Source organism: Rhipicephalus microplus, chromosome X (genome assembly GCF_043290135.1).
Source record: "Rhipicephalus microplus isolate Deutch F79 chromosome X, USDA_Rmic, whole genome shotgun sequence".
Lineage (NCBI taxonomy): Eukaryota > Metazoa > Arthropoda > Arachnida > Ixodida > Ixodidae > Rhipicephalus > Rhipicephalus microplus.
The window spans coordinates 442362359-442378010 of record NC_134710.1 but is presented as its reverse complement, the minus strand read 5'-3'; the positions used below and the strand labels follow the sequence as shown (position 1 = coordinate 442378010).

At 45.6% G+C, this 15652-nt stretch overlaps 1 protein-coding gene across 7 annotated transcripts in view; it reads left to right on the top strand.

Moving 5' to 3' along the window:
- The window catches only part of LOC119161804 (uncharacterized), a 268657-nt gene that overhangs the window by 196799 nt on the left and 56206 nt on the right, over nt 1–15652 (top strand). For 5 of the 7 annotated variants that reach the window (XR_012887672.1, XR_012887673.1, XM_075880542.1 and 2 more), the window contains 4 exons: nt 8949–9128; nt 11159–11245; nt 12344–12435; nt 15082–15155. Coding sequence is in view for 5 of the 7 variants with exons in the window: in XM_075880542.1 (XP_075736657.1) it covers nt 8949–9128; nt 11159–11245; nt 12344–12435; nt 15082–15155 (433 nt within the window). In the remaining 2 variants the exon portion in view is untranslated. The remainder of the gene's footprint in view (nt 1–8948; nt 9129–11158; nt 11246–12343; nt 12436–15081; nt 15156–15652) is intronic. The other 2 variants (XM_075880543.1, XM_075880544.1) reach the window with 2 other exon arrangements.

The window sequence follows — 15652 nt, the reverse complement described above, 5'->3', positions numbered from 1 at the left end:
ATTGGCACACAAATATACCTATCCTGAATTTTTCACTGATGCATCAAAGACTTGCGCGGGCGTATCCTATGCAGCGGTGGGCCCATCTTTTTTGGATGTCGGTATTCTCCACCCTCACACAAGCATTTTTACAGCTGAAGCTTATGCAATACTGGCGGCAGCAAAACCCATTAAAGAAACGAAAATAAATAATGCAGTCATATACATGGATTCATTAAGCATTGTAAAAACCTTAAAAGCCATCAGAACGTACAAAAATCCTGTCATTGCTTCGCTATACTTTCTCCTTTGTGCCATTTACGCATCGAAACAGCATGTAGTAGTATGTTTGGCACCAGGACACCGTGAAATTGAGGGAAACGTACTAGCGGATAAGCTCGCAACATCAGTCCATGCGGACACTCCACAATCATCTGTTGCTGTCCCCGTAATGAACTTAAAACCCGTTTTGAGAGAAAAGCTGAGGGATTATTGGCAGCATACATGGGACGGACAAGTACATAATAAATAACATTTAATCAAGCCTTACCTTGGTGACTGGCCACCAACATCACAAACACGCCGTACAGAAGTAGCACTCTGTTGGTTACGTATCTGACACACATATAGTACACACTCACACCTGCTGACCGGTGGTGATCCATCAATGTGTGAGAAATGCGGCGAATGCCTCAGTGTCCTACATATTTTGATACAGTGCAGTGAATTAGCTCCTATTCGAAAAAAGCATTTTCTAACATCCTACCGAGAACAAATGCCTCTTCACCCGGCGATGTTCCTCGGTAGAGATCCACTTTTCAAACATCATTTATTATTTGTATTTTTAAAAGATGTTCGCAACTTCCACGTGATCTACCCTGGTAATCTCTAGAACAACCTCTCACAAGAGGTTGTTGCTGCCGTACATACATTACAAAGCACATGTTTCGCGGCCCTTGGAGACAAGGACGCCGGAGAGACATTCGTACCCTATATTCTCTTCATAGCTTATCATCAGAATCATTGACCGCTAGTTTTCACTCTACACATTTCATGTCACTCTCATAATTTTATTCCCTATATGTTTACCCGCCTTCAGAGTGAGTAATATTAGGCCCTTTTACAGCCACTCGTCATACGCATAGCCCAAATTTTTTGTCACATGTATTGGCGCTCTTTGGCAATAACGTGGCCCTTCCACCAAGAAACACTATATATCAATGCAGTGAGCAAGGCTTTGATAAGTATGGAGTTAATGAACGTTATCCTGAATAGCAGGATACTATTTGTCATCATATTTGTAGGGGCTAATCAGCATGATTTCAGTAAGCATGCTCATGACTAATGTCACATATTAGCATAGTTTAGTTAGCTCCTCAATTAGGGCATTTAATTTGGACTGGTTCTAGCTTTACATGGCTTCATTAGCACGGTATTTTTAAGATATGTCGTAATTACCTTGGCATTACCACGACTTGGCATAATTAGCTTGGTCATAAAATGCCCTGGCCTAACTTGCCAAGCATATTGTCCAGTCAAAAAATCGCAGAATATCCACAGAGAGAATTATTAAGATAGGGGCGAAGCTTTAGAGGGCTTCATTAGTAAACGATGAATCATCAGCCATGTCTGTCTGTCTGCCCATCCATCCGCATCCCTGCTGAGTCAGTCATCGATCTAGGCGGTCACGTAGCACGAGACAGGAGAGACAGACCCACGGCTTCAGGAGGTTCGCCTATTAGAGCAAATTAGCCGGCCGTACTTTCTCGAGTGCTAGCAGGCGATGGAAACGAAGACGACGCGCACCAGCCAAGCAGTGCACTAGAATGTACAGACTAATCATGATGATCAACACCTGTCTATGGGTGAAATCCCAGCTGTGGTGGCTGCATTTTCGATGGAGGTGAAAAAGCTGTAGGGTCATGTGCTCAGATTTGTGTGCACGTTAAGGAACTCCAGGTGGTCGAAATTCCCGGAATCCTCCACTACAGCATCTCTCATGCTGTAGTGGAGGGTGCTTTTAGGACGTTAAACACCACATATCTATCTATCAAAACGTGTCTCAGGCTCAGCTGTGGTCGCGATATTGTAAGACGCTCGACTGGTGCTGATCTGAGAGGCCATCGGGCTCATTATTCCAAAACAAACCTAGTGCAGGCATTAAAAGCTTCATAATAAGTTCAGACACCCTGTGCCTCTAAAAACTATAATCGCAAAAAGATTCTGACGCTTTTATTGCATGCGTGCACTTCTGCACTCAGTGAAATGAAAATCAAATGAAAGAAGATGCCTCTGGTTTGAAAACACAGCCCAACTTAGTCGGCCATCCTTGACGCGATGACTGGTTCTATCGTAACCAATCAAGCACAGCGTGCTGAGGGGTAAATTTGACTATTTCGTACTGTTGGCTTGTTCATAAGGGCTCGGGAAGATCCTGAGTTCGAGAGACGCGGGCTAAACTCGGCCGATGCTGCATAGCACTCCACTCTGCTATGAGAGTGCATCGTCCAGCCGAGGACTGTTTATTACGGACTGCATCATCCAGTGACAATGTGTATACAGGGAGGTATACAAAAAATATGAACAAACGCATAATGTGCTGCCACACTCTCGTACACAAAAATTGTGTCTGCCCCCCTATTATTTTGAAGGAACCTGCACAGGTCAATCATTGTTTGGGTTACCCTTGTTAAAGAATGTTTTCTGTTCTCCATTTTAATTCGTTACTCAGAGTTCGTTTCTTGGAAATGTGTAGGGCGTGCCTCGTTCATTCTTTGTATGTATATTGAAAGTGCTTGAGGCTAATTGACAAAATAAAAGCTAATTCTTACTATGACTCAGATATTGTCACGTGCGTCGTCGTCACTAGAAGCCACCGAAGACGAGGGTGCGGCAGACAAGGTTTATTAGTAAGGAGGTGTACTTGTGCCTCACGCTTAGGACACAAAAGGAAAACTAACAGGATCGGAGCGGCGTGCCTATGCACAGTTGCCGTTCCACCAAAAGAACAACCCACAGCTTAAGCGCTGCCAGTTATTTAAGCGCTGAAAAGACAACACAAAACATGCGCACATCTATCATCAGATACTGCACTGTCTGATACGATGGGCCCATCGGAAGTTAATCGCAGTCCGCTCTAGCCTATCTAAATGACGCGACGGCTGTCGCTCTATAGTGGCAGCTGCGCAGAACGGCATGGCACGTGGCATTGCTCCCCCCTTCAAAAAACATTGCCTCGATGTTGAAAGCAAGCACTGAAGTCATGAGGCACTGAAGTTTTCACAAAAAAATAGAGGAACAAGCGCACATGTCTGCTAGCGCGCATAATAGGGTTTCAAAAGCACAACGTGAACAATTTCGGACCGCACACGTCGACGCTGGGAGTCTGTCACACCATCCGGGACGATTTCATAGATCAGTGGCCCTACGCGATGAACAATTTTGTAAGGGCCAAAATAACGCCGCAGAAGCTTTTCGCTGAGGCCTCGTCGGCGAACTGGTGCCCATAGCCAAACTTGTTCGCCGGGTGTGTATTCCTGATGGCGGTGTCGCAGGCTGTAGTGTCGGGCATCCGTCGCTTGCTTGGTTGCCGTTCGCAGTCGAGCCAGCTGCCTGGCCTCTTCAGCGCGTTGTTGAAATATCGCTACGTCCGGGTTCGGGTCGCCTTCGTTTAGGTGCGGCAACATTGCGTCCAGAGTCGTTGTCACTTCCCGTCCGTAAACAAGAGCGAATGGTGTCTGCCCGGTTGTCTCCTGGGCGGCCGTATTATATGCGAAGGTGACATATGAGAGCACTTCATCCCTTGTTTTATGTTCGACATCGACGTACATCGACATCATGTCCGCCAGGGTCTTGTTGAGCCGTTCTGTGAGACCGTTAGTTTGCGGGTGGTATGCGGTAGTTCGGCGATGAGTGGTGTGGCTGTACCGCAAAATGGCTTGCATCAGTTCGCAACAGAAGGCTGTCCCTCTGTCAGTGATAAGGACCTGAGGTGCACCGTGGCGCAGGACAATTTGGTGAACGAAGAATCTGGCGGCTTCTTCAGCAGTGGCTCGAGCAAGGGCGCGGGTTTTTGCGTAGCGAGTCAGGTAATCTGTCGCCACAATGATCCACTTATTTCCTGCGGTAGACGTCGGGAAGGGTCCCAGAAAGTCCATTCCGATTTGTTCGAAGGGCCTTGTTGAGGGTTGAAGTGGCTGGAGTAGTCCAGCGGGTTTTGTTGGCGGTCTCTTGCGGCGTTGACACTCTCGGCACGTCCGTACGTAATGCTTGACGTCTTCTAGAATGCGCGGCCAGTAGTAATGCTCATGTATCCGCGAAAGCGTTCGTGTACACCCAAGATGCCCGGAGGTTGGTTCGTCATGTGACGCCTGCAAGATTTCCTCACGCAATGACGACGGCACGACGAGAAGGTAGGTGCTCTTCCTAGAGTCGAAGTTCTTTTTCACGAGGACACCGTCTTTTAAGCAGAATGTGTGAAGAGCACGCCTGAAAGTTTTGGGTATCTCCATACGTTTTCTTTCAAGATGTTCAATGAGACAGTTCAGTTCAGGGTCGGCCCGTTGTTGGGCGACTAAGTCGGAAGCGGTGATCATGCCCAGAAAACTGGCATCGTCGTCTGCACACGGTGGTGGTTGCTCAACCGGGGCTCGAGACAGACAATCTGCGTCGGAATGCTTTCTTCCATTCTTGTGCACTACCAATATGTCGAACTCCTGGAGCCGCAAGCTCCACCTTGCGAGACGTCCGGATGGATCCTTTAGGTTCGCAAGCCAGCATAAAGCATGGTGGTCGGTAATGACGGTAAAAGGCCTGCCGTACAAATATGGGCGGAATTTGGAAGTTGCCCACACAATTGCCAAGCATTCCTTTTCGGTCGTGGAATAATTGTACTCTGCCTTAGACAAAGATCGACTGGCGTAGGCGATGACGTGTTCTTGTCCATCCCGCCTTTGAACAAGAACGGCACCGAGGCCGACACTGCTGGCGTCGGTGTGGATTTCTGTTGCCGCGTTCTCGTCAAAGTGGGCCAAAATGGGGGGCGCTTGAAGACGTCTTTTGAGCTCCCGAAACGCTTCTTCTTGGGGTGCCTCCCACACAAACGAGCTGTCTTCTTTCGTTAGACGTGTCAGGGGCTCGGAGACCTGCGAGAAGTCCTTGACAAAGTGCCTATAGTACGTGCAAAGTCCGAGAAAGCTTCGAAGGCTCTTTTCGCGGGGCTGCGGGAAGTCTCGAACTGCAGCTGTCTTCTCTGGGTCTGGTAGAACGCCGGCAGAACTGACGACGTGACCAAGAAACTTCAGCTGCTCGTAGGCAAAACGGCATTTTTCGGGCTTTAACGTAAGTCCTGAAGCCTAAGTGCATCAAGTACGACACAAGAGGACTAGCGCTCTGTCCTCTTGTGTCGGTCTGCTCGGCCGTTTCTTCTTCCCTGTAATGCGCTATACCAGTTCAAGTACCACTTTTAACCTGCTGATGTATTCCTCGAAAGATGGAGCGAAAACTATGACGTCGTCCAAATACACCAAACACGTTTGCCATTTCAGGCCAGCCAATACGGTGTCCATTACCCTTTGGAAAGTTGCTAGGGCAGTGCAAAGTCCAAATGGCATGACTTTAAACTGGTATAGTCCATCTGGTGTAATAAACGCCGTCTTTTCGCGATCCCTTTCATCAACTTCCACCTGCCAGTAGCCAGTCCTTAGATCCATAGATGAAAAGTATCTGGCATTGCAGAGACGATCGAGGGCGTCATCGATTCGAGGGAGCGGATAAACATCCTTTCTCGTTACCTTATTGAGTCGGCGATAGTCAACGCAGAATCTTGGAGTGCCGTCTCGTTTTTTCACGATCACTACAGGGGAAGCCCACGGGCTTTGGGAGGGCTCAATGATGTTGTCATGAAGCATTTCTTGTACCTGTTTCCGGATTGCCTCGCGCTCTTTCATGGACACACGGTACGGCGATTGATGACTTGGTTGCACATTTTCATCAGTTATGATGCGATGTTTTACAAGCGTTGTCTGGCGGATCTTGGGTGACGTGGCGAAACAATCCTGGTAGCTATAGAGCAGTTTCCGCAGCCTTTCATGTCTTTCCAGGGGCAACGCCGGATTCACGTTAAAGAACTTGTCGTGTGTACGAGGATGGAGCGTGTCGTCGATCGTGAGTACATCGCTTATGTCCGGGATAGCCTCGAATAGTGCCACAGTGGTGCCCTTTGCAAGGTGACGATATTCCGAGCAGAAATTAGTGATTAGTACACTGACGGTTCCTTCAACGATGTGAACGATTCTTCTGGCGATAGCCAAACCTTTTTCAAAGAGCAAACTCTGGTTGGCCTCGACCAAACCTTCCGCGCAGATGCAGCAGTCAGCGCCCACGGGGATGACAGCACTCGAGCGTGGTGGCATAGTGACGTGCTCGTCGAGAATCATTAGCGCCGCTGATAATGCAGGACTTGGATTTCGCAGACGCCCGTATCTGGTGACAGGGTGATTGTTTGCGCTTGAAGATCTATGATTGCTTTGTTTGCCGAAAGGAAGTCCGCACCGAGAATGACGTTCCGAGAGCACTGGTCCAGGATGACGAAAACGGAAGGGTACGTATGCCCTTCCACATCCACACGAGCTGTGCATCTTCCCTTTGGTGTTATGACGTGACCGCCTGCTATTCGTACCTGCGGGCCTTCCCACGAAGTCAGCACCTTCTTCAACTGGTCGGCGAACACCGCACTCATGACGGAGAAGTCAGCACCGGTATCAACCAACGCAATTACGTCCCGGTTGTCGATTTTCACTGCCAGATCGGTCGATTTTATCTTGGCGTTGCAGGTCTGTCGTGGTGTACTGTTGCGGCTTGAACGGAACTTAGTGCTGATATGTCGCTCGTGTTTCTCACATGCTGCAGGTAGTGTTGCTCCACTGGGACTTTCGGGCGGGGGAGGTTCTTCAGGGGTGCGCCGGGCAGCAACCACACCTCCATTGGTTGCCGTCTTTAGTTTCCCAAATGAGGGCTAGGGGATCTTCCCCGTGATGCTCCTGTGTTGGCAGGGTGTGGCGATGGGTAACGGCGAGACGAAGGCGACGGCGACCTGCGGCGGCCCGCTGGCAAACTTTGTTGCTGCAAATAGTCTTCAATCTCAGCTGGCCTTTGACCAGGTTGCGGACGTGAAGCGCCGACGTGAAATCCACGTAATCCGAGGTTCCTATAGAAACAGTTACGATACAAGTGGCCAGGTTCACCGCAGTGGAAGCACAGCGGGCGATGGTCGTCAGTCCTCCACACGTCGGACTTTCTAGGGACGGCTCTCTCGGCAGGAGGTCGGTAGACATTTGGTTGTGGGCGTGGCGGTGGAGAGTCCGTCGGTTGGGCGGGGCGCACTGGGTTGCACGCGGCAGCGGCGTACGACATGATTTGTGGTCCTCGTGGAGCCCACTAAGGCTCCTGGCTTGGTGGAACTAATGGTCCGGTTCCCAGCGTCTGTTGAACTTCTTGTCTGACGACATCGCTCAAGGTCGCCACTTGAGGACAAGAACTCGGGAACATCTTCCATAGTTCCTCTTGCACAACAGCCTTTATGGTGTCCCGAAGGTCGCTGACGGTTACAGCATTAAGCTCAACTGGCGACGTACCGTCTACCGGAGCAGGGCGTCCATACTGTCTCCGCCGCACATCGAGAATCTTTTCCATGGCGGCTGCTTCCGTTGCAAATTGGGAGACAGTTTGCGGTGGATTGCGCATTAATCCAGCAAAAAGTTCTTGCTTCACTCCTCTGATAAGGAATCCAAGTTTTTTTTCCTCTGGAATTTCCGGATCTGCTCGACCAAACAGATGCTTCATTTCTTCGACGAAGACAGCGACGCTTTCGTTAGGCAGCTGGAAGCATGAATGCAGCTGCCTCTCCGCCCGTTCCTTGCGAGCGACGCTTGAAAACGTCCGAAGAAGGCTGCCTTTGAAGTCCTCCCACATCCTAAGCACGGATTCGTGGTTGATAAACCAGGTATGCGCAGACTCTTCCAATGTGAAGTAGACCCACTGCAACTTCGCTTCGTCATTCCACTTGTTGATGGCCGCCACGCGCTCGAACTGTTCCAGCCAGTCCTCGGGGTCGTCGCACTGCGTTCCGCGAAATTTAGGGGGTTCACGGGGTTGCTGCAATACGACGGCTGTTGGCAACTGGGCTTCACTCATCTTGACAGGCCTGGCTTCTTTCGTGGCGGATAGTTTTTCTGGAAGGAGGTCGTGCTCCGGGGGAAGTCCTAGCTGTCGGCGGCTTCTTCTCTGGTCGTTTTCCTTTGCTTGGTTAGGACTGGTGTCACGGCTGCGCGAGGGGTTACTGAACATACCCAGCACCTCCACCAGATGTCACGTGCGTCGTCGTCACTAGAAGCCACAGAAGACGAGGGTGCGGCAGACAAGGTTTATTAGTAAGGAGGCGTACTTGTGCCTCACGCTTAGGACACAAAAGGAAAACTAACAGGATCGGAGCAGCGTGCCTATGCACAGTTTCCGTTCCACCAAAAGAACAACCCACAGCTTAAGCGCTGCCAGTTATTTAAGCGCTGAAAAGACAACACAGAACATGCGCACATCTATCATCAGATACTGCACTGTCTGATACGATGGGCCCATCGGAAGTTAATCGCAGTCCGCTCTAGCCTATCTAAATGACGCGACGGCTGTCGCTCTATAGTGGCAGCTGCGCAGAACGGCATGGCACGTGGCAATATATTCCCCAAGCAATAAAGCCAGACAAGTACTTAGTTGCTTCCCAGTAGTAGTAAAGAACAGAGGATGATTGTGCTGGATCTGTGCGGTGCAAAGTGCCCGGTTTTTTTTAGCAACATGGCGACACATTATGAATTCATTTCTGCGACATATATTCATTTGCTAACCTGACATTCACCCTAATAATTCACCTCCTTCTCGTAGAAAGGTCATTCTCATAACACATTGTCCCTTTCCAGGGACGATTGTCTGAAGTGCCGCAAGCTTGGCGAAGGGTGCACAGCCGATGTGTACCTCCTCCAGAGACCGAGTGGTGAGGAGAGTGCCGTCAAGGTGATCCCTGTGGGCAGGGAACGAAACATGTACGGCGAGCTACCCATGCCGCTGGCCAGCATCATTGCCGAAGGTGTCATAACAAGGTTGGCGCACTGATGCATCGCTGGTTTTTATGAACTTAAGGGATATTTATTACATATCATTGAGTGGTAGGCTAGAGAGACACTGTCAGTGCGTGGTCACGACCCTGCAGTGAAAGGAGATACATAATGGTTGATTATACAATTGATAGTGTAGGAAATACGGGTTAGTGAAAAAACATGAGCTGCGGATGGTTTCAACCAAACTTTATTGCATTCTTTATGCAAGTAAACATGCATAAATATCTGTGACCACTTGCGGACAGGAGGCTTATCCGAAATCAATAACGCATATGGTATTAAATTACTCGCAGAAATTAAGCTCCTTGTGATGAAGTGCCAATGGGGAACTATACTAACACACACATCAGCTTCTCTTCTCATGTGAGCTTACTTAATTTTCATTTTGTCCTCTGTCATGAAGTTTTGCAGCACTGACATGTTTTTGTATACGGACGAAATGAACATTCTGCAATTTTATGCAGTGTGCCACCCCACAGCCAGAACCTGCAAGGCCCCTCAGTGCGCCCTCAACCTTGCGTTTATGCACCAGGCAGTTAGATCGACATAACTGTCATAAGACAGCTATATGCTGTGTACCACTGCGGTACAGTAAAGAAATGCATGGCATGACCTGCATTACAAGCTAGCTTAGTAATGTGGCCGTCGTTACGTACACAGAATTACTAATTAGAGGGGATGGGAAAAGGACAGGTGCGCAGACGTGTGTTCGGGTACCACAACCTGCAACTGTGATCTAGTGATTATGGTGCTCAACCTCTAACGCCCAGGTGGCAGGATTGAATCTCTACTGCATTTTTGGTGGAGGCAAAACTGTTTGAGGCTATGTATCTAGATTAGGGTGCATGTTAAAGAATGCCAGGCAGTCAAAATTTTTGTAGTCCTTTACTATGACATCTCTCATAATCAAATTGTGGTTTTGGGACGTTAAACCTCGAAGATTGTAATGGGCTGTGTCCAACATATCAGTACATATTTGTTGTGGCACTCTATATTTGTAATATTATTAGTAATTATGATTTACATATTTCCTTTAAGCAGAACGGGATCATTTCTCCTAATTATTGGTTGGAATATAATTATGCAATTTAATTTGATTTGTTTATGAGAATGTCTTTATGGTGCCATCATTTCAGTTCAAAACTAAACTTCGCCTTTTCTACTACCTAGCGCTGACTCCTGAAGTGGTTAAACGTAGCTGCGATACTCGGTTGGCTACTGCACTTTACCGCCCACCTAGATATAATACGATTCTTTGTAAATAAATGTTTTCGATCATTTAAACCGAGAAATGTACAAAATATACAGGAGAAGTCCTAAGGAACAGGCTTTGTGCAGCTTAAAAAAGACAGGCAATCAGTTTGTTATGGCTGACAAATAAAAGGTATAAATTATTCAAGCACAAACTTGCTGCAACAATTCTAGAGTCTGTTCTTTGCTCGCTTGTGGTTGACTGTGCGAACAATGCAAGTGCTGTAGCGAATACAAAAAAGTAGAGGTAATCATGATCAATTATTGCTAACGCTACACAGCGCGAACCATGCTACATGGATTGAAGCCAGATCAATTATATCAGCAGTTGTGGTGGTGTTCATCGAAGGCTGACTTCGGTTCTAGTATTGCCTATTTCAAATGAAAAATTGTAATACACACTACAACTGTATGTATATGTCTTGGTTAGCTATGATGTTAGAATGCTCGTCAATGCAATCATACATGAACTAACGTTTTTAGTGATACACACATTAGTGCACAGCATGGCACGTATTTGGCATCGATAAAACGAATGTCTATTCCCTAACGTAAGGGCCGACATTACCTCGGGGCAGATGCTGCACTTAGGTGCAGTACTGTACATGCCCGATAATCCCGCAAATAGCCCACATTACTCGATGTACATAGTTATTCGTCCATCTGCCTCCAAACGCTTGGCGAAAAGCCAAACAGTGTAGTACATAAATCTGATGGCTTGCATGACATCGACTCTCACAATGCGGGGAATCCGCTGGTAGATTTTTTCTTCTATTTGTTCCCAGAGAGCTAAGCAACCTGCGCCTTGGTCAGATGAACCAGACGTCAACTTTCATCAAGCTTAAGGGGTGAGTACCATATGGAAAGGCCAGGAAATGTTCGTGAGCTCACGAAATGTACTTTGTTATAATTATTGGCACACTCATCTGGTTCTTTCTGACCATTCTGAGTACGTTGAAGGCCGTACTTAAATGGCAAAAAGCAACTAAAGTAATCTGTGTAATACATCATTCAGAAACAGGTTTATAAGGCTGCTTAAGTTTATTCTTTGAGAATCTTGAAGCTGCCAAAATCACTTTCAGACAGTCACCATGCTTTCAAACGCAACTGGAGTCTACATTGAGGTTTATTTTTATTTTTATTATTATTGAATAGGACATGTACAATTAAGCCGCGCTTGCGGCGTAATTGGTCACATTGATCATTGAGTGGTAAAAAAAGTACAGAAATCAAATGAGAGAGAATATTTACAAAAAATACCATCCCACATTCATGATCATTTTTAGAGCAAATTTTCAGAATGACCTGCTTTTCTTTTTGTAACAATATCATTGTTTGGAAATATGTCAGTTCTGGCCATATATATTGCTTGAACTGACAGAGTGAAGATCTCTGCGGTTTACGGCGATGCTGTCAAGCATGTTATAGGTGAGAAGTCGTGGTTTTACTTTTAATTTGCGTGACTCGCTCTTATTAAGCTGAATAATTTAAAATTCCAGCTTTCTTTCTATGTGATATATGTGCCATATATTGCAGATGAGTCTGAGTGAGCTTTGCAACATATTTTACCGTTAAAGAACTTAAAAAAGCTAGGACACAAGTACACAATATATATTACGTGTAATTCATATGCATGATTATTGACTGATAAGAGCGTACATTGGTGAAATCACTGAATTACGTTTATTTTAAGAATATCTTATTGATTAACTGTGTATCTTTGCATCATTATATTACTTATGAAAATGCTACAAAACTCGGCCAACCAATTGTGCAAACAAACTACAAAAAAGAGCTCTGGCCTTCTGAATCGCCAAAAAGGAGGCAACAGGAACAGAGTTCTTACATTATACTGTATAGTTGTCTCATTATCTAGTACGTCATCTTTTACCCGCACACTACTTCTAGGTATATCAGCACCATTTCGAGGTTGTCATTTCTTGCAGGATATACTTTGTTCAAGGGACTTACCATCCCGTCTTGGCTCAAAGCTGGACAGAGTATAATTTGCAGTGGTTCTCAGAAAACTCTGACCCCTGTAAGTGGCTAACATTTCTCTTCAATTATGTTCATTGTGTGGGAAATGAGTGCCTTTGCGGTAAATAATACCGGTTCTAGACCAATTAATATTGCTGACATTGTAGAGATACGACCAATAAAAAAATATTCGAAATGCGTATCACGGAAGACACAAGTTTGCAGGCACTTTTTCTGCATGCACAAGCATTCTCAGGTGCAAAAACATTCACACAATAATGTGTGTGCAGTCACTAATGATTAGACACACAAGTACTGAGTCAGCAGTGAGCTTGAGGAAAGTATCGCAAACTCCATGGAAGTGCAATAGTGCGAGTACTGCATGAACATGCCTTCCTACTTCTTCCAAAGCAAGACACTTACATGTGAAACTCATTGAAGTTTCATAACACTACACACATAAATAAAATATTGCGCCGATCTCACGTACAGTGGGAATTAACGATATGCGAAGCCTGAATCAGGAAGGTTGATATCTCGCTTTAAAGTCTGCACAACGTTATGAGCCGGAGGCTATTTTGCTGTATATCACTTTCATATCATCATTATCATGTTTGAACACGTTATTTACTTTCGTAGTCTATTCACGTCACGTCATATCAAATTTGGTAAATGTTGAGCTAGCAAAACTGCTCAGAGTGTGCTATGGGCGCAGCATGTAGTCATGTTTTACATGACACGATACAAGTCATATACCTTCGTCCTTCATTGACATTACATAACACAGATTTTGATATTTTTGAAGCAAGTGTAACAGTTGCCAGCACACTATGATCATAGCATGTAGTCATATTTTACATGACATGCATGTCATGATAATGTATCGACGTGTCATTTACCATCGTCTTATGTCAACATCACGTAATGCCAAATTTGGTACAAGTGACGCCAGAGAAATGGCCATGAATGCCCTGTGAGCGTAGCATGTAGTCACGTTTTACATAACGTGCATATCTTCATTATCATGTGTGCACCAGCCATTTACCTTCGTCATCCATTGACATCACGTAACACCGAATTTGGTATATGTGAAGCTAGCGAAAGGACTGCGAGTGCATTACGAGCATGGCTTGTAGTCATGTTCTTACATGACACACCTCATAAGTATCATGTTTGCACCAGTTATATACCTTTGTCATCCAATCACGCCCCGTTATACCAAATTTATGGTCTGTTAGGATCTTTAATTTATGTTTGTCATGTAGTCATGTGATACCATACCAGTTTTGTAATATATCAGGTGAATTAAACCACCGTAAGAGCAGCAAGGCTATGAAATGTAAATCATGACATATCATGATTTTTATGTTATGACTAGTCAATTATGTTCATCATACAATTATGTTATGTCATACCAATTTTGGTATCGATGCCACATTCAAGACTGCCAGAAGAAATAAAAGTCAATGACGGCTACATGGGTAGCTGGATAGGTGAGTGGGTGGATGGATCGATGGATGGGTTCCAACTCCAAGTCGTTGAAGTTTGCTAATAAATGCATCGCATTTGATAAACCGAGAAAGCAGGCGCAATCAGTCTCGTGAACAAGTTTGAGGACAGATTGATGAAAGGTAAGGACTGTTTCTGTAGGACTTGTAGAAAGCATGGCTCAGCGTCTCCAAGAAATGTGGTTTAGGCAGGAAGGATGGCAATTGGACAGGAGATGAAGTAAGAGAGGCAGCCACAGGCGAGGGCTTTGTCGGTGGCCCCTACAGATGTCTGGCCGGCTCATTGTGCAAAGGAAGCAAAAAACTGCCTTCAATACACGGATGCGGTTTTGAGTAGGGGACAGGCCGTCCCTCTATGTAGCCCCTTGTATAGACCCTGGGGATGGTGAAGTGATTAAGGCGGCCATCGGAATTTTAAGCACGTTTGAAGCATGATAGTGCATTGCAATACAAATGCCGCCTCAGAGAAATGGAGAATGTGAATTTTTTCTCGACATCATATCGGCCAACCCATTGTGCAAATACGTTTCCAATATTATACTACGGGGTCTTTTGTGCCTAGAAAGTGTCTATAGATATTGAATAGCCTAGTACACAATGGAATTCACTGTAAAGTTTTGTTTAGTCAGGGGGGAGTGAGGAGGGTTTTAATGTGACAGTCACTTTTTCCCCTGATGTTACCTTCATTGAAATGCTCCCTCTATAGCGAATCCCAGGGTGTCAAAATTTCCACAGCCCTCAATTACAAAGTCTCTCATATACATATGGTGGTTTTGGGATGCCACATATCAATCATCAGTCAATCCCTCCATAGCTGAAATAGAACTTATGACCTTGAGAGAAGCAGCGAAAAAACTTGTCACAAGTTGACGCAAGTTGACGCAGTGAACGGTAGCGTTAATTAGGCATGATCAATTGCTCTGTAAACAATTGAACTGCAGATTGCCGACATATGAAAAAAAAACGATATGCAAAAAGTATCAATTCTAGGACTTCTAAAATACCCACAAAGTTTGCCATGAATATTTCATATTTTTCAGAAAATTTCCACACTGTAGCTTTTAATACTGTCATGTGTGGATTTTTATTTTTTTTTATTGCAAAGATATTGGTGACATAACTCTCATGAGTGTACACATTGAACATTAGCCATGTTTTTAGCTACTATATTTATTACCGGTTTCTTGTTTTTGTTTCAGCAAACTTTGAGGAAACGCAGTTTTACGTGCTTCTCGAGTTCGAGAACGGCGGCAAAACACTGGAGCGTTTCAAGGTATTGGGCCTGGTTCGCTTAAACCTATTTCACTTCATAACCACACATCATCTGTCATTCGCATTATATTGCATGCATTGCAGGTGGCTTGAAACAAGTATGTAAACTAGACACTTTGCGCGGACGTGCACAGGTGCACAATTTTCTATGCGGGCCACAAGGTACCGCACATTTGATGGTAGCAGCACATCTATTTGGTCTAGTTGGAAACGGCCTACCTTTTAGAAGAGTGAAAAAACAACAACACAGTGACTAGGAAGAAATACACGCAGGGCAGACACTTTCAAACAATTAAATTTCTTACCGAAAATTTAGACTTCTTATCTGAAGAGAACTACGCATGGTACACATTAGCGCACATCTTGAAACACGTAACCTTGCTAAACTGTGGCAGCAAAGTGGGCAGTAGCGAGGTTTCTTCGTCTGATATGCAAATGAAAACATGAATTATGCAGTCGTCTTGGTGCAGTAAAATGAAACATGCTTCGACGATTATA